Below are 19,308 nucleotides of genomic sequence, written 5' to 3'. Positions count from 1 at the left end.
GCTTTATAGCATTTCCCATGCCTAAATCTAAGTTTAAGACATTGGTTTTACATCAACATTTCTACTCAACTTATTAAGAGTTATTTATTGTCACCTATGTGAAAAGTGTTTTGTCATCACAATCTGGCGCCAATTCAGTTACACGAATAAAAAGAAGTTACACAAATAAAGTTCATCTTCTGTACAAAGAATCTTCAAACACAGCTGCTGGGCTTTGGCAAGGTCTCTGCAAGGTGTCCTGGGCCTCCTGAGTACAGCAATGACAATCATGCTTCAGGCACACTGCAACCAGGAGGCCCAGCTTCAGGCATGGCCACCCTTGTAGCCAAATACCCACTGAATCCTCGACTCCACGCTCCAGGCCTACTACGTCCAGGAGTCTCTGTATAGGCACCGCCACTGCTCCAGCCAAAGATCCACAAAGCCCATGCTCTGGACACTGCTATGGTTACTAACTTTAACTTAGGTTTCACACCTCTTTTATTAGAACACTGGCCTTTAAACCAATGGTTGTGTATTTGATCCTTAAATGGGGGTGGTGTTTTAGTGGTAATTTCATTGGCCTCGTAATCCAGAGCCTATTAAGGAAGAAAATCTGCTTACCCAATCTAACCTGCACGTGACTCCTGACCCAGACCCTCCAGCAATATATTTGCCTCTTATGCGCTTGCCAAGTAATTCGGAACGTTCATAAATGTTGGCCTAATCTGTAATGCCCACATCTCTTCAAAGAATTTTAAAAATCTTGCAAACGGAATGTGAAATTCCAATATGTTACAGTCACTCTTACCTAGAGAATCCTTTACCATCAGGTCACTAATTAGATATAGATTAGATCATTCATAGCTGTATTCCATTGATAATGTTTTCAAGAAAATCGGGACCAAAGTTGTGGCAAAGTTGCAATAATGTTAAGTTCCTATTGGTGGCAATCTTGAGTTGTAGAAATTTAATTTTAGGCTATCTACTGTCCAAAATAAAGGCAAATTCCAATAAATGTCATTTGTTTTTGCATTTGATATATACATGCCAGAATAATATCTTAATTTCAGTCTTATATTGAGTTTTCAAAAATTATTGAACTATAAAATATTATACAATCCATATGAAAATTAATGCAAAACTAACTGAACACAAACTTTGGCATTTATTGATGTGTAGATTTATTTTCTTTCCTTATATAGAATAAAGAAATATTAATGTACCAATGGCAATGAATGAAACTCAAAACTGGAGTTGTATGTGGTCTTTTAGCCCCCATATGTGACATAAAAATAGAAGCAAGAAACAAAAAGAAATAATTAGTTATAACTCGCTTCAGAACATATCTCTAGTATTTACAAATGGCTCTATTTTCTGCATTTTTCATTAAGCATTAAAAGTAAATCACTGCCTCATTCTTTCCTTACCGATGTTCCTGTAATCATTCGCATGTTGTGAAACTACTGCTTCTTTCGTATTTTGTATTGCTTGTTTGTTTAGTCCTTTATTACTCTGTTGGTCAGTGCAGATGTAAAATATGTAATTCTTAACTGGAATATGACTGAGTTCTTCTTTCTTTCTTAGCAACTGAAAGAAAAGACACAAACAATTTGTTTTCAGTTGATTATCCTTGTATTTTTGCACTTTTCAATATGAATTCCTTAAAGGAATACAATTAGATTTAGTTATTTTTATTTTTATTCCACGCTAGCTGCTTGCTTTTCAAAAGTCTATTTAAAAACTAAAAAGTATCAGACTGAGAGACATTAATAGTGACAGGAGAACATTGTAACAATCTAATATAGGAAACAAAGGTTTGATCAATGACCCTGGGTGAATCTCAAATCATTTGCATTTAATTTAGCTCTATCTAACTCACTAACTCTTCAATCATAGTACGTCCACAATTTTGCTTATCTCAACGCTCCAAGACTTGCAGAACGAAGAAGAAGCTCCTGTAAACAAAACTGATAGTCTAAGGGTAAATACAGAAAACACTCATATACCTAATGGTCACTTAGAGGCGGCACGGTGGCTCTGTGGTAAGTGCAGCTCCCTCACAGCACCAGGGGCATGGGTTCGATTCTACCCTCAGGCAACTGTCTGTGTGGAGTTTGCATATTATTACAATGTTTGTGTAGGTTTCCTTGGGGTCTTCCAGTTTCCTCCCGCAGTCCAAAGATGTGCAGGTTAAATGGATTGGCCACAGCAAGTGTGGGGCTACAGGATTGGGTTAGGTTTGGGTGGGATGGTCTCAGGAGGATTGTTGTGGACTCAATAGGCTGAATAGCCTGCTTTCACAGTGTAGGGGTTCCAGTGAAATTGATAAAGACATGTGACATCTCCCCAATCTTTCTAATAAATGGGAATTATTGGAGGCAAATGTGAAGCAAGAAGTAGATAGCTTAAAATTGGCTTGAGAAAACAAGATTCATAACACTCACTCTTGTTAGACTACAAAAAATTACCACAACCATTATCAACTAAAAGCACTGCCTGACATACTATAAAATACTAACATTTGGAAAAGGCTTTACTTAAATGAGACTTGTATGATGCTGGAAATACTTACATGAGCGTTTGATTGTTCTTGTAATTTTTCGGCTTTTTCCATTTCTTTTAATCGCTGTAAAATACCAGTCATCATTTAAGTCAAAATGTAAGGAAGCGGGGCATAATTAAAAGCCATTTGGCTCAATGCACAGGTTCCTTTCACAGTGCATGGAATGTCATAGATCTGACCTATTTAACTCCTTGTGGAAAAGATCCAATAATTTTTCCCTGTCTTCAAGTAAATGAGATGAAATTCAAATATATTTATATATTTCAGTGTTTCTCAAACCACTACCAAGATCTTTAGAAATTTCTTTGAGATCTGTGAATTCTGGGAGCAATATGTGGATCATTAAGTACGGTTGGTCTGTTGTCCTCAGCACGTAGTGAGAGAGCCAACCAGAAAAAAAACATACTTAGAACATAGAACTTAGAACTGTACAGCTCAAGAACGGGCCTTTCAGCTCATGATATTTGTTAAGCATGACGCCAAATTAAACTAATCCCTTCTACCTGCCATTGGTCCATATCCCTTGTATATTCATGTGCATATCTAAAAGTCCCTAAAATGGTTGCAGCAGGAGCCTGTCGGGAAGCCGGTGAGTCACTGTTTTTGAATCTTTAAAAAGCTTACCTCGTGAATAGGCGGAGGGACGCTGAGCAGGAGCCGACACGGGACTGGTGAGTGAGTGAGGTAATATGTTTGTGTGGTTGAGTTACCCGAAACACTACCCGGATAGTGTCTCCCACCCATCCTCCTCCTCTAACCAAAAAAAAAGTTCTGTGTGCCTGATTGGTAAGGTAACAAGTTTATTTTTTATTCTTTATTTTTTAAGTCTTGGGAATTTAGAATAATGGGAATGGAGGTCAGGGCAGTTGAATGTTCCTCCTGCAGAATGTGGGAGGTAAGGGTCATCACTAGTGTCCCTGCTGACTACATCTGCGGGAAGTGCACCCAACTCCAGCTCCTTGAAAACCGTGTTAGGGAACTGGAGCTGGAGCTGGATGAACTTCGGATCATTTGGGAGGCAGAGGGCGTTATTGAGAGGAGTTACAGGGAGGTAGTTACTCCTCAAGTACAGAAAACAGGCAGATGGGTTACGGTCAGGGGATGGAAAGGGAACCGGCAGGCAGAGCAGGGATCCCCTGTGGCCATTCCCCTCAACTATAAGTACACCGTTTTGGATACTGTTGGGGGGAACGACTTACCAGGGGAAAGCAGTGAGGCACAGGTCTCTGGCACAGAGTCTGTCCCTGCTGCTCAGAAGGGAAGGGGGAAGAGGAGCAGAGCAGTAGTCATTGGGGACTCCATAGTTAGGGGAATAGATAGGAGTATCTGTGGGGACGAGAGAGACTCACGGTTGGTGTGTTGCCTCCTAGGTGCCAGGGTGCGTGATGTCTCTGATCGTGTTTTTGGGATCCTTAAGGGGGAGGGGGAGCAGCCCCAAGTCACGGTCCACATTGGCACCAACGACATAGGAAGGAAGAGAGATGGGGATTTAAGGCAGAAATTCAGGGAGCTAGGATGGAAGCTGAGAGCTAGGATGAACAGAGTTGTTGTCTCTGGTTTGTTGCCCATGCCACGTGCTAGTGAGGGGAGGAATAGGGAGAGAGAGGAGTTGAACACGTGGCTAGAGGGATGGTGCAGGAGGGAGGGTTTTGGAGTCTTGGATAATTGGGGCTCTAATTGGGGTAGGTGGGACCTCTACAAGCAAGATGGTCTTCACCTGAACCAGAGGGGTGCCGATATCCTGGGGGGGAAATTTGCTAAGGCTATTCGGGTGGGTTTAAACTAATTCAGCAGGGGGACCAAAATTGTAGTTTGACTATAGAAAAGGTTGAGAGTAGGGTGATCCGAAATAAAGGGAAGCAAGATGGCACCGGCAAGCAAGAAGTTGGTTTGAAGTGTGTCTACTTCAATGCCAGGAGCATCCGGAATAAGGTGGGTGAACTTGCAGCATTGGTTAGTACCTGGGACTTCGATGTTGTGGCCATTTCGGAGACATGGATAGAGCAGGGACAGGAATGGTTATTGCAGGTTCCGGGATTTAGATGTTTCAGTAAGAACAGAGAAGATGGTAAAAGGGGCGGAGGTGTGGCATTGTTGGTCAAGGACAGTATTACAGTTGCAGAAAGGATGTTTGGGGACTCGTCAACTGAGGTAGTATGGGCTGAGGTTAGAAACAGGAAAGGAGAGGTCACCCTGTTGGGAGTTTTCTATAGGCCTCCAAATAGTTCCAGAGATGTAGAGGAAAGGATAGCAAAGATGATTCACGATAGGAGTAAGAGAGACAGGGTAGTTGTCATGGGGGCTTCACCTTTCCAAATATTAACTGGGAACACTATAGTTCCAGTACTATAGATGGGTCAGTTTTTATCCAGTGTGTGCAGGAGGGCTTCCTGACACAGTATGTAGACAGGCCAACAAGGGACGAAGCCACATTAGATTTGGTACTGGGTAATGAGCCTGGCCAGGTGTTAGATTTGGAAGGAGGTGAGCACTTTGGTGATAGCGATCACAATTCTGTTATGTTTATTTTAGTGATGGAAAGGGATAGGTGTATACCACTGGGCAAGAGTTATAGCTGGGGGAAAGGCAATTATGATGAGATTAGGCAAGATTTAAGGAGCATAGGATGGGGAAGGAAACTGCAGGGGATGGGCACATTAGAAATGTGGAGCTTAATCAAGGAAAAGCTCCTGTGTGTCCTAGATAAGTATGTACCTGTCAGGCAGGGAGGAAACTGTAGAGAGCGGGAGCCGTGGTTCACGAAGGAGGTGGAATCTCTGGTCAAGAGGAAGAAGGCGGCTTATGTTAGGATGAGGTGTGAAGGCTCAGTTAGGGCACTTGAGGGCTATGAGGTAGCCAGGAAAGACTTAAAAAAAGAGCTCAGAAGAGCCAGGAGGAGACATGAGAAGTTGTTGGCGGATAGGATCAGGGTAAACCCTAAGGCTTTCTATAGGTATTTAAGGAATAAAAGAATGACGAAAGTAAGATTAGGCCCGAACAAGGATAGTAGTGGTAAGTTGTGTGTGGAGTCAGATGAGATAGGGGAAGCGCTAAATAAATATTTTTCAAGAGTATTCACTCTCGAAAACGACAATGTTGTCGAGGAGAATACTGAGATACAGCCTACTAGACTAGGTGGGATTGAGGTTCACAAGGAAGAGGTATTAGAAATCCTACAGAGGGTGAAGATAGATAAGTCCCCTGAGCCGGATGGGATTTATCCTCGGATCCTCTGCGAAGCCAGGGAGGTGATTGCTGAGCCTTTGGCATTGATCTTTAACTCGCCATTGTCTACAGGAATAGTGCCAGATGACTGGAGGATAGCAAATGTGGTTCCCCTGTTCAAGAAGGGGAGTAGAGACAACCCTGGTAATTATAGACCAGTGAGCCTTACCTCAGTTGTTGGTAAAGTGTTGGAAAAGGTTATAAGGGATAGGATTTATAATCATCTAGAAAAGAATAAATAGATTTGGGATAATCAGCACGATTTTGTGAAGGGAAGGTCGTGCCTCACAAACCTTATTGAGGTCTTTGAGAAGGTGACCAAACAGGTAGATGAGAGTAAACCGGTTGATGTGGTGTATATGGATTTCAGCAAGGCGTTCGATAAGGTTCCCCACATTAGGCTAGTGTACAAAATGCGGAGGAATGGAATTGTGGGAGATCTAGCAGTTTGGATCGGAAATTGGCTTGCTGATAGAAGACAGAGGGTGGTAGTTGATGGGAAATGTTCATCCTGGAGACCAGTTACTAGTGGTGTACCGCAAGGCTTGGTGTTGGGTCCACTGTTGTTTGTCATTTTTATAAATGACCTGGATGAGGGCGTAGAAGGATGGGTTAGTAAATTTGCAGACGACACTAAGGTCGGTGGAGTTGTGGTTAGTGACGAAGGACGCTGTAGGTTGCAGAGAGGCATAGATAAGCTGCAGAGCTGGGCTGAGAGGTGGCAAATGGAGTTTAATGCAGACCAAGTGTGAGGTGATGCACTTTGGTAGGAGTAACCAGAAGGCAAAGTACAGGGCTAATGGTAAGATTCTTAGCAGTGTAGATGAGCAGAGAGATCTCGGTGTCCATGTACACAGATCCTTGAAAGTTGCCACCCAGGTTGACAGGGCTGTTAAGAAGGCGTACAGTGTTTTAGCTTTTATTAATAGAGGGATCGAGTTACGGAACCAAGAGGTTATGGTGAAGCTGTACAAAACTCTGGTGCGGCCGCACTTGGAATATTGTGTACAGTTCTGGTTACCGCATTATAAGAAAGATGTGGAAGCTTTGGAAAGGGTGCAGAGGAGATTTACTAGGATGTTGCCTGGTATGGAGGGAAGGTCTTACGAGGAAAGGCTGAGGGACTTGAGGCTGTTTTCATTAGAGAGAAGGTGGTTGAGAGGTGACTTAATTGAAACATATAAAATAATCAGAGGGTTAGATAGGGTGGATAGGGTGAGCCTTTTTCCTAGGATGGTGACGGCGAGCATGAGGGGGCATAGCTTTAAATTGAGGGGTGAAAGATATAGGACAGATGTCAGAGGTAGTTTCTTTACTCAGACAGTAGTAAGGCAATGGAACTCTTTGCTTGCAACGGTAGTAGATTCGCCAACTTTAAGTACATTTAAGCCGTCATTGGACAAGCATATGGATGCACATGGAATAGTGTGGGTTAGATGGGCTTGAGATTGGTATGACAGGTCGGCATAACATGGCGGGCCAAAGGGCCTGTACTGTGCTGTAATGTTCTATGTTCTATGTCTTATCGTATCTGCCTCCACCACTACTCCTGCAGTGCATTCCAGGCTCTTACCACTCTCTGTGTATAAAACTTGCCCCTCACATCTCCTTTGAACTTTTACCTCTCTCACCTTAATTGCATGCCACCTAGTATTGGACATTTCTACTCAGGGAGAAAGATACTAACTGTCAACCCTATCTCTGCATCTCATAATTTTTATAAACTGCTATCCAGTCTCCCCTCCACCTGCACCTCTCAAGAGAAAACAAGCTGAGTTTTTCAAGCCTCTCCTTATAGCTCATACCCTTCAATCCAGGCAGCACCTCGGTAAACCTCTTCTGCACCCCGCTGAACATAACATTCTGAATCTTGTACTCAATTCCACGACCAATAAAGGCAAGTATACCATATGCCTTCTTTACCACCCTATCTACTTGTGTACTTTCGGACTTGAACCCCAAGATCTTTCTGTACATCAATGTTGTTCAGAGTCCTGCCATTAACTGTACACTTTTCTTTAACTTTTGTTCTCCCAAAGTGCAGCACCTCACATCTACCTGGATTAAACTCCATCTGCCATTCTCCGCCCATATCTTCAACTGATCTATATCTTGCTGTATGCTATGAGAACATTCTACCCGATTCACAACCAATCTTTGTATCACGTGCAAACTTAGTATCCCACTCTTCTACATTTTCTTATGAGTCCTTTATACTTTTCACAAACAGCAAGGGTCCCAGTATAGACCCCTGTGGAACACCACTAGTCATGGAACTGCAGCCTGAAAAACACCCTTCCACTACTACCCTCTGTCTTTTATAAGCAAGCCAATTGTGAATCCATGCAGCCAAGTTGCCATGGTTCCCATGCATCTTATTCTGCTGGATGAGCCTACCATGAGGGACTTTGTTGAAAGACTTATGAAAATCAAAGTAAAATACACCCACTGCTTTACCCTCATCAATCAGCTGCATCACCTCCTCGAAAAATTCAGTCAAGTTAGTAAGACATGACCTGCCCTGCACAAAGTCATGCTGACTTTCCCTTATTAGGACATGGATTTCCAAATTTGCTTAAATCCTATTCCTAAGACTGCTCTCCAGTATCTTCCCAACTACCAATGTGAAACTCAATCTATGGTTTCTTAGATTATCCCTATTTCCGTTTTTGAACAGAGCAACAACATTAGCTATCTGCCCGTCCTCTGTGACCTTCCCAGCAGCTAGTGAAGATACAAAGATCTTGGCCAAGGCCCCTCATTTCTTGCCTCTCTCAGCAACCTGGGATGGATACCATCAGACTCTGGGTACTTATCCACCTTAATGCTCTTCAAGAGATCCAACATCACTTCTTCCTTGAACTCAAAATGCTGTAGCATATTGGTATGCCCCACTTAAACCGCATTATCCTCCACATCCTTTTCCTGGGTGAATACCAATGCAAAATACTCATTTAGGATTTCACCCAAATCTTCTGCCTCCAAGGATAAGTTCCCTCTTTTAATCTTGAGTGGTCCTACCTTCTCCTTAGTTATCCTCTTGTTTTTAATGTATCCATAGAATTCTTTGGGATTCTCTTTAACCCTACTCACCAAGGTCATTTAATGGCCCCTTCTTGCTCTCCTAATTCCCAGCTTGAGTACTTTTCTGTTTTCCTTATATTCCTCACGGGCCATGTCTGATTTTAGCTTCCTAAAGCTTCTTTTTCCCTTTTGAATAAATTCACAATCTCCCTCGTTATTCAAGTGTCCCTGGCCTATCCCTTTATTTCACCCTTGCCTCAGGAATCAACTTATCAAAAATGTGTCTGTCCATGATAGAGTTGGTGGAAGTGACCACCACAAAGACCTTGTGATGAAGGCTTGTGTTCATATTGAGAATATCTTCTATCATGTTATAGAGTCATGCAATACAGAAGAGGCCTTTGGCCCATTGATTTTAGCACTGTCCTATCCACACTAGTCCTATTTTCCAGCATTTGGCCTATTACCTTGAAAGTAATGACATTTCAAGTGCTCATCCACATACTTTTAAAAGTTTATGAAGTGTGCCTCCTTCCCACCACCCTCTGCATGAAAATCCTTTCCTCAAATTCCCTCTAAATCACCTACCATTCACCTCAATATTATTTCCCTCATTATTGAGCCTTCAACTTAAGGGAACAGATGCTTCCTATCCACCCTGTCCATATTCTTCACAAATTTTTCTGCCTCAGTTAGGTCTTCTACACTCTAAAGAATACAACCCAAGTTTATCCAGGCTCAGTTCATGGCTAAAGTGCTCCACCCTGGTGTATTTCCTCTGCATCCCCTTCAGTGCAATCACATCCTTCCTGTAGTGTGACAACCATGTTGTATGGTATGACTACCATATGGAATTGTATAGGCTTTGAACAGATCTAGCAACTCGAAACTGGTCGTCTGTGATGTCCTGGTGGCCATCTGCAGCAGTCAAATTGTACTCAAACAAAATGTTCAAATTCATGGACTAGTATATCCTCCACTTCACCATTACCTTCAAGTCAGGAGATCAACTCTGGTTAAATGCAGAATGTAGAAAGATATGCCAGAGCAGCTCCAGGCATTCATAAAAATTGGATGTCAACTGATGAAGCAACAATATGCACAAACAATATCAAGGTAGAAAGTAGAGTATATTATAAAGAAGACATAAAGAAATTGCAGATTGATAAAGATGAGTTGAGTGAATGAGGAAATATTTGGCAGACAGTGTATAATGTTGAAAAATGTGAAGTTGCTCACCCTAGCAGTAAGAATGAAAAAGCCGAGTATTATTGAAATATGGAATTCTGAAGTACAAAGAGATTTAAGTGTCCTCATGGACAAGTTAAAATACATTATTGTGCAATTAAGATGACTAATGGAATGCTATCCTTTATCACAAGAGAAGTTGAACATAAAAGTAATATTATGTTTCAGTTAAACAAGTCTGAGATCGCAATTTTAACATTGCATGCAGTTTTGGTCTCTTATAATGAATATTATAAATACATTGGAAACAGGTCACAGGAGATTTACCAGATTGATACCTGGAATGATCAGGTTGTCTTATGAGGATAGATGGGACAGACTGAAGTTGTTGAATGACGAGGGACTTTACTGAAGTCTATAAAATCCTAAACTGTCGAGTGAAAGTGGATAACAAAATAATATTTCTTCTCGTAGGCAAGTCCAGAACTAAAGGGCAGAGATAGAGAGATGTTCCATTCTTTCTGAAAGAAAGCACTTCTCACTGTAGTGTCAACCTAGATTATAGGCAAAGAGTTGGCTGGATCTGAACTCACAATGCCCGGACTTTGCCAGCAGTCAGTAAGGTACAGCAGATAGCTTTAAGGGGCCTATTTCCTAATAAATACTATGATTAAGTCTAACTGCACGTGAACATACATTGCCAATTGACCATACCAAATAACGCTCTGACCTTCCAGAGTCAAAGCTAACTGAAGCCAATTTTGTTAAAATTGACATATCCCTGTCTAAGAAACAAAGTTACGATGCTGGATCAAGAGAAGGATCAACAACATTTACTGGCACATTCTGTCTGTTCCTATCAAATGAACTTATATGCTGTCTCTGAGGATCTTAAAATTACAAACACATACTTCCACTAGAAACACAAGGTAAAGTGATAGCATCACATTATTCATAAATGACAATCAGCAGGAGCTTGTATCAACAAGGTATGGAAAGGATTTATCCTTCTTCATTCTAATGACACCTCTGTGCTTTACCTTTGCTGTTCTTTCCACCAAACGTTCTTGAGCAAACATTGGGATTCCTCCATTGCTGCGGTTTGCATACTGATTCACAAATGGTGTGGGGCTCTTCAGGGCCACCTGATTCATCTGTAAATTGATAGTTGGTTTATTTATTTTACAAGCACATTCATTCATTTCACATGGCAAGAGAGATTCTGAGCCCCCCTTAGTTAGTTGTCAGGAATGTGTTTAATGATATTGTTCTGACAGTCTACAGCAGCCACATCTTGGAATAGTGCCAGAATGTGTCTGCTAGCACTGACCTCAAAAAGAAGCTGGATGTCTATTTACATTGATGCACCAGACAACTATTCTGTCAGTGATGTGTTTATCCCACAAAAGCAGAAATTGCTGGAGAAATTCAGTAGATCTGGCAGCATCTGCAGACAGGAAGCAGATTTAGTGTTTCAGATCCAGTGACCCTTCTTCAGAACAGAAGTCTGATTTCTCTACACAGGCACTGCCAGACCTGCTGAGGTTCTGCAGCAATTTCTGTGTTTGTGTCAGATTTCCGGTATCTGTAGTTCTTTGTTTTATTTTGCGCATTTATGGCACCTGTCCAAATGTAGCATACAACTGCAATGTGGCCAGGTCCAAAGGAGGAGTTGGGTCCTACCCCATGCCTAGAAAATATTCTCATCTGAGACAGAACATCAGAATTCCCTTGGCAAAATTATTAATATTTGAAGAAACATGTTCAGGCCAAACAACTTGCCAGCAGAACTACCAACATCTCGCTGTGTACCAGTTATTCTTGCTACAAATGAATCTCCTGCAAAATCAGGTGAGAAGCTCAATAAAATATGCCAATATTTACCTGCTTTGATTTGAGCTTGCCCATTTGACGAATGGAGAGGGCAGGAAGAGCAGTCTTGACTTTTGAGGGTTTTTGTCTTTTTGTCCTGGTCTTGGAATAACATGTTACCTCTGAATCAAACTCACTATCGCTGTCTGCACTTGTCCTGAAAAATGTAAAAGCATGTTTGTTCAGATGCTAACGCATTTCGTCAGAAATTTCTGCCATTAAAATTAACAGGAAGAAGTAGCATTTTTCCTTCGACTACAGATAAGAAGGGTGTCATTTGTAATACAACACTGGTAGTGTAATAGGAGTAATTTAAAGTCAAGTCCATTAATGGCACTTTGTTAATGACAAACAACATCAAATCTGCCTCCTGTTAATTGATCAATATTGCTCTTTTCACTGTGCTTGTTTGAAAAGTGCCTGAAACTGTTGGGCTCATTTTAGATAGCTGCCAACTGTGAACATACCATAACTATGTAACTATGAAAATATAATTATGGCATAAGATGGTGGGCCCAGATGAGAACAGACATCCTTGTTCCCAGTAATTAAACAGAAATAACCCTTATTCCTTTATCAGGATATGACAAAATGTTGTCACAAAATTACCTTAATCAATGAAAGTCCTGATCTTGATTGGAAAAAAGAATCCAAAAACTTGGAATGTTCAGCTCAGTGATTTTTACATGCTCAAAAGAAATGTGGCATCAATTGTTGACCATCCCTATTACCTTTGAGAAGGGGATGCAAGCTGCCTTTTTAAGCAACTGGAGTCCATTTGATGTGGGTGCACTCACATTGTCGTTCAAGAGGGTGTTCCAGGGATTTGATCCAGTGACAGCAAAGGAATGACATTATAGTTCCAATTCAGGATGGTATGAGAGAGGGAGGGGAACTTTGAGATAGTGATGTTCCTATGTGTTTGTTGCCCCTATTCTTGTAAGCAGGAGAAGCCATGGGGTTGGAAGATGTTCTGGAAGGAAACTTGATGAATTGCGAATGAAATGCAGGAGGTTCAGGTAGGTACAGCTGGATCATGTGACCTTTCTGTTCCACAACTTTTCTCCTGCCAGATTGCACCAGGAATGCACTGGAAAAGTCGCATTCTGTACATAGATACACACAACTTTTTTTTAAGAAAGCACAAAATCATAAATCTTAAACCATATTTTTATACTTTTATATAGCTTTGATATGCATCAAATTCTTTCAGTGAATTGAATACATACTCTGACTCAAGCATAGCCTCAGGCAAGTTTATCTGGCTTAGTAATGTGCAGCATTGCTGTATCGACTCCAGAGACATTTTATCTTCCAGATGAAGAAAATTCTTTGCTTTTTGATGTCTTAGCTGCTTTTTCAAGTCGTTCTATGAAAAATGTAATACAATTAAGTCTATAAGCATATGAAGTTTTAGTACTTCAATACCGACAATGCTTGTCACAGACATGAATGTTTGATTTGTGGGAAAATCTGACAGTTTATTACAAACTCAACCAGATTCCATTTGGGTGCCTTGAAGCAAAGATGTACCCCAGATAGTTAAGAAAACAGACATCTTGAATTAAAAGTTCTTGACCACAATAGAAAATGGCTAAATTAAACAAAAACCTAAAGCCCAATTTGAAAATTTAGCCATGTATTATACAAAACAAGAATGTACAAACTAATTTGGAAATGTGTAGCACATTTGATCCTTAATTGATTCAACATTTATCATTTTAAAAATATGCTAAAATAACCTCAATTAAATCAAAATGAACTTCAAAATCAAGTTTGTCCAAATGAAAAGGATAATTGGTGGCATGCATCTACCACTTTGTTTTAGTTCAATGTTACTAGAATTATGCAGGTCTTGAGGCTTTCCCCTCCCTGACTGATGCTTTGGAACTACAAATATGAAAGAATAAGTCTCCTCATTAAGAGTTTCCATCACAGAGGAGGTTTCAGGCCAATCCATATCCAATAACCTGATCTGAAAACTCTGTTTCCATTTTGACAGCTATGAGGTAATTGCTTCATAACAGCTGATACAATACAAAACATTCTAAAACAAATCACCAATATTCTATATAAAGCAACCCCGCTATACTAAAAGAAAATGTCAATTTGCCCCCCAGTGTCAATGGATTCTTTAAAAAAAGGTTCCAGGATCCAGATCTGGATCTGCACTTGCACCAAAACAAAATCAGTTCTTTGGTGTGCTATGGTCAGATCTGTACCAGATTTCACTGAAATTTATCCACTAGTTTTTGATATGTATTGTCTTCAGACTAAAAAAAATGAACAAATTCAAAAATATTACCTTCTTCCCCTTCATTGGCAAAAGTAATGATGTGGGGAGAGAACAGGAGGATATGACTAACTAGATTGTGTGTCAGAGACACAGCATGAAGTCTATAGAATGAATAATTTTCTTATGTAAAGAAAGATTATGTAATTCTTTAAATCTATTTTTTGTGTGAAACATGAAGGAGCATCTTACTTAGAGATATCTGTCAATAAAAGTAGAGAAAATGTCAAAAGGGTTGTTAATCTCTTTAGTAGCTATCCTTTGATTTAATTTAGCCATTTCCTTTATTTTACCCCTTCCAACAGATCAAACCATACACTTGAAACATTTACACTATGCTGTGAATATTCCATTGTGACCCCTATTTCATACCGTGCATCAAAGATCAACATATACCTAGTCAAGTTTAACTATAAGATCAACCTAGTGAGTTCATACCTTGGTGAAAACGCACATGCTAATAATACTTTAAATGCTTTATTAGTCATGCTGTAGTAGTGTCAGATGTTGATGTGTTGTGTACCAGCAAACTATGGTAATCCAAATTTATTGGAATATGTAATCTAGCCACTTTACTAAAATCGCCAACTGCATTTTCTTAGGACAGTTCGTTGGCTTAAAATTAATGTGATTCAAAGAAGTCCGTTGAATGCACATTTGTGTTTCCATAGTATGGCCTTTTTGTACCAATGTTATGTACAACCAACGAGTTAGTTGATATTAACAATCCTTGGTCATAACAAGGGGTAGGCTTTTTGGCCAATACAAGTGTAGAATTTTGTTCAGAATTAATCATACAATAATATTATTTTATTTATGAATATCATTTTAAATATTCAATATGTAATTAACAATTAAGTTCCAGATAGCCAAGTTGTAACATATGATTTTCCAAGAAGTGGCAATTGTGTACAAATTGCCAGACAAGCCCTTTTTTATGGAATGAAAGAGGGCTATGTTTCTGACAGGTGATTCTGATCAGTGTTGCTTCAGAAATGCAGATCTATATTTCCATTCTGACAGGTAACATAGAACGGTGAAGGGAAGACAAACGATGCCCCTTTCTCACAGCAGAGGGTTGCTATATTGTCTAATTTAAATATCAGGATTACAGTCACTTTAACAGGTCCTGTGGAAAGGTAAGCACATAAAGGAAGTGTGAGGTTAGGACAGCAGGGGGTAAGGTGTAAGGTCGGTACGGAGCCAAGGTACAAGGTGGTGAGGGGACTAGGTAACAATGGTAAATGTTCAGGCTCAGTTCGGGCGAAGGTGTGGGTCCAGAGCTGGACAAGAGGGAATTGGGTTCAACTCTGGTGCAGGAGATTGGGGTTCAACTATGAGGCTGGGAGTCTGATCCCTTCGGAGGGAGGAGAAGTGCTAGAAGTGGACATTGTTAGGATGCTGGGTCCTGGGCATAGAGGGGATAGCATTGGGTCAGGGTCTGGAGTGTTTTAGTGATTTTATAGTTGTTTCAAGGTGGTTGGTGTGAATTAAATTGAAAGTCAGCTCAATATTCACTCGGGAATTACAATAGTGTTTAACAGTCTAACTTTCCTGAGTAATTAGGAACCTTCTGAATTCCTTGATTTAAATCAATACTTTTGAAGGGCTCCAGGCATCAGGGAGCTGTCCCGTGGAACCTTCAAGGTCCTGGGCAATTCCCTTGGATTCTGCTGTTTTTCGGAGGCTGTTGGGTCTCCATGCACAACTTGCACAAACAATAATCTGGCCATCAGAAATTCTAGACCATTAAATTTATTAGCATTAGTAAATAGAGCAACATTGCATCATTAAAAATGATACATTCCTATTTTCAGAGATACTCATTAAGAAGGAACTGGACCTGTATTTGGGTTGAATACTGATGTAATCTGCTTCGATTGACAGGACAGGATAACTTTGTAAACGTCACCTCTTCATTATATGTATTTATTTTGCAGCTTCCTTCTACAGCATCCAATTGAATCAAATTCGAATCAGAATCTGAAATGAATAAAAGCAGAAAATGTTGTAAATATTAAGGACTTTAATAATTATAAATAGGTGATTATTATATGATTATTATATTATAATACTAGTCAATTTAGTGTCATTGCTGCAAATGTTATGTAACTTAGAATATCCTTTCTATCTACACATGAAGGTCAGTTAATTGATTTTTGTACGTCACCATCTGAAGCAAAGTGATCAACAGGTTTTTCACATCGATGTTATCTAAACTTGTAACTGCCAGCACCCAAGCAACTCTTCTTGAATCCTTTCTGAGACGTGCATGGTGAAGTTGTCAGGATTTTGTGGACCAAGTTCTTGCACACTTTTCTGTTGAGCTCAGTTGAAAGTTAATAGGACTCTTAATCTCAGCATAATGGTCTCAAACATGTTTAATACATTATTTAATTTAAAAGATTAAAATTTTGCTCAATTAACAGATTGAAAAATTTTTAGAAAAGGCTGCTTGTGCTCATTTATTTGACAGATTTGGTTTGTTCCATTATGAATGCTGTCACTGACACTTTCAGTGGAAAATATCCAGATTAAGTACTTATGGAACCAGGTTTCATTGCTGGCGCTCTTACCAGTTTCCCATTTACTTTGTCATGATTTTGCTACCCTGATCTTTGGCATAATTTTAGTGTGAAGCGTGCAACGGATGCAACATTGTAACTTCAGTTCATTGTATCTATGTAACTAAGTGTTCCCTTAGGCTTTTGGCACAAATAAACACATAATTGACAAAGCTCTATTTTCTCCTTTTGGAATACTGGCACTTTAAACTATTGGAAGGAATGCTCTATTTTCACGCTTGCCAATCATTTTACTTGCCATGAAACCATAATCCACAAACAGTCCACAATTGCTTCCAGTTTCCAATTGGTTTGGATATCCCCAAATCACCAAGCAGTAATTTTACGTGCTGGCTTCTAGGTAAATCCCTGAGTTTGCATTGAGTTTCCTAAATCCATCATCTGCAGTAAAGCCTCTTGCAATGATTCAGTTAAACCTGTACCCTGGTTTCAAAATGACTTCCTCAATGTTCTTCCCTGTGGCAACTCAAATCTAATTAGCCTGCATCATGTTAGAAGTGCTGATTGGCTATTTCTGACCCCAACTCAATCATCTTAGAAGTAGTTGGATAGTTTACAGCATAGTTGTTTACAAGCCAAAACTTTCAATACCATTCTGGGACTTTGGGGATGCGCGTTGTGAACTTAGAGGTTTCTGCCATTGTGATACCAGACACTGTTACTCCAGTGACTCAGTCCAGGCCTCCCTTTTACTATTAACTGCTTCAGGTCCATTGTCAAGCAGACTTCAGAACAGGTCACAGGACCTCCTTCATTTTACCTTTAATTTAAAGAAACAGTCACAAATCTAAATGTTAGAAATCTCATAATTGGAACAAGCTGAAATGTATGCTCCCCAAGACATGGAAGAATATCTTTGAAATGTATAAATTGCCTACTAAGGAAAGAAAGGTTACTGCGCTAATCTGCACAAAAATGCTTCTGGGTCATTTATATACAGAATGAAGTATAATAAACCACAAGTATGATAGATTAGAACAAATTAAAATAAAAATTAAACACGATGGAAATTCTCAGTAGATAAATTCGAATAAATTAAAATAAAACTAAACACGATAGAATTTCTCAGTAGATAAATTTGAAATGTTAACTATTGTTTCTCTTTTCACGGTTGCTGATGGACCTTCTGAGCATTTCTAGTCATTTTGGTTTTATTTCTGATATCCAGCACTGACAGATTATCAGTTCTATAACACTAAAATGATATAAGGTATAAAGGGCTCTTATAATTACTTTGGTCAGATTCTTGCAAGTCTACCCTGTCCTTAGACCACTCCAGACCCTACATTTCTGCCTGCACAATTATAAAAGTAAGTAGATTGCTTATAAGCATATCTTCAACTGGAGAGTGTTTTTTGCATTAATGACAGTACTGTTTTAGAAATTACCATCATCAGCAGCGGCTTTTTCATGTTTCTGCCTTTTATATTCTCCTTTAAACAGACTTAGTTCTGAACTGACTATGGAAGTGTTGTTCCCTCTATGTTTTGTTGCTATTGAATGTGTCAAGTTTAGAATTGCTTCATTAAGTTTCCTAAAAAAAACAAATGAGCAAAGGATTAAATCTTGATTGTTAACATAGAAACAGTAAATTATTGCAGAAAATTAAAGCCTTGTCTTAAAATGACACGTATGCCAGTAAATATTTATGCATAACTGGTGCAACATGTTAATTAACAATATTATAATATTTAAATTAGATCTTGAATTTAAAACGCATTGGTGTAGCAGCATTTTCTAATCTCTGCTAAAGAGAAGAAAGTGGTTCCAAATACATTGATTATTTTCCAAACATTTATATTTTTGAAAAATAAAATGACAGCTGATGATAGAAGGAAGGCAGTCTTATCAAAATGAAATTCTGAAATGAGAGGGTAAAAGATGAAATTAAGGTATAGCTGCTGTTAAAAAAGGCATCAAGAAAAGAAAAAAAAATCAAATGTGCTGTGTAAGGGTTGAACAATTTCCTCCACCAGGTTAAAATGCAATTGATGAAGATGAGAAATTGCTGATAATTCTGTCACAGGTGGCTGTGAAATGCAGTATAATTTAGCCATCATTTTGTTCTCATATGAATTCATGCATTTTGAGTATTAAACTCTTTCCTTCTCAAGTCACTGAGGATCAGACGCACACCTGGGCTCACAACAACCCCCTCCTCATCTCAAAAGTTTTGAGGCATTAAAGTGGAGTCACACCAGGGAAGAGTGAAAGCTCAACTTTTAGCTTCTGATTGGCTAAGGAGAGAAGTTCAGCTTGGTGGAAATACTTTTCACTGCAAATTTCAACATCCGTCTTTTTACAGACATTTTCGAAATTCAATCAAGCCTTATAGATGGTTGTTAGGCCACACCCAGCAACTGAAGAAGAGCATGAGAATTCAAAATGGCCACGCAGCTTTTAGCCAATTTCTACAGGGTCATGACCTACATGTTGAGGGATGTGACATCAGCATGTGCCTGAACCTAGAGGCCCAAGATTGTCCCAAATTAGGCAATTAACACAATTGTACACAGTCAAAATTACCCTTATTGGTTGTTCATCAAGTGGTAAGAAAATTACAGTGGAAAATGTGC

General features: G+C 39.6%; 1 protein-coding gene across 1 annotated transcript in view; it reads right to left on the bottom strand.

Moving 5' to 3' along the window:
* LOC125452300 (cytosolic carboxypeptidase 2-like) overlaps positions 1-19,308 on the bottom strand; it is a 131,533-nt gene that overhangs the window by 17,989 nt on the left and 94,236 nt on the right. The window contains exons 17-23 of the mRNA XM_048530543.1: positions 18,121-18,266; positions 15,991-16,130; positions 13,084-13,223; positions 11,867-12,011; positions 11,023-11,136; positions 2,555-2,608; positions 1,410-1,569 (exon numbers count right to left, since the gene is read on the bottom strand). Of these exons, the coding sequence (XP_048386500.1) occupies positions 1,410-1,569; positions 2,555-2,608; positions 11,023-11,136; positions 11,867-12,011; positions 13,084-13,223; positions 15,991-16,130; positions 18,121-18,266 (899 nt within the window). The remainder of the gene's footprint in view (positions 1-1,409; positions 1,570-2,554; positions 2,609-11,022; positions 11,137-11,866; positions 12,012-13,083; positions 13,224-15,990; positions 16,131-18,120; positions 18,267-19,308) is intronic.

Source organism: Stegostoma tigrinum, chromosome 4 (assembly GCF_030684315.1).
Source record: "Stegostoma tigrinum isolate sSteTig4 chromosome 4, sSteTig4.hap1, whole genome shotgun sequence".
Taxonomy (NCBI): Eukaryota; Metazoa; Chordata; class Chondrichthyes; order Orectolobiformes; family Stegostomatidae; genus Stegostoma; species Stegostoma tigrinum.
The sequence above is the reverse complement of the archived record's forward strand: the minus strand, read 5'-3'. Positions and strand labels throughout refer to the sequence as shown.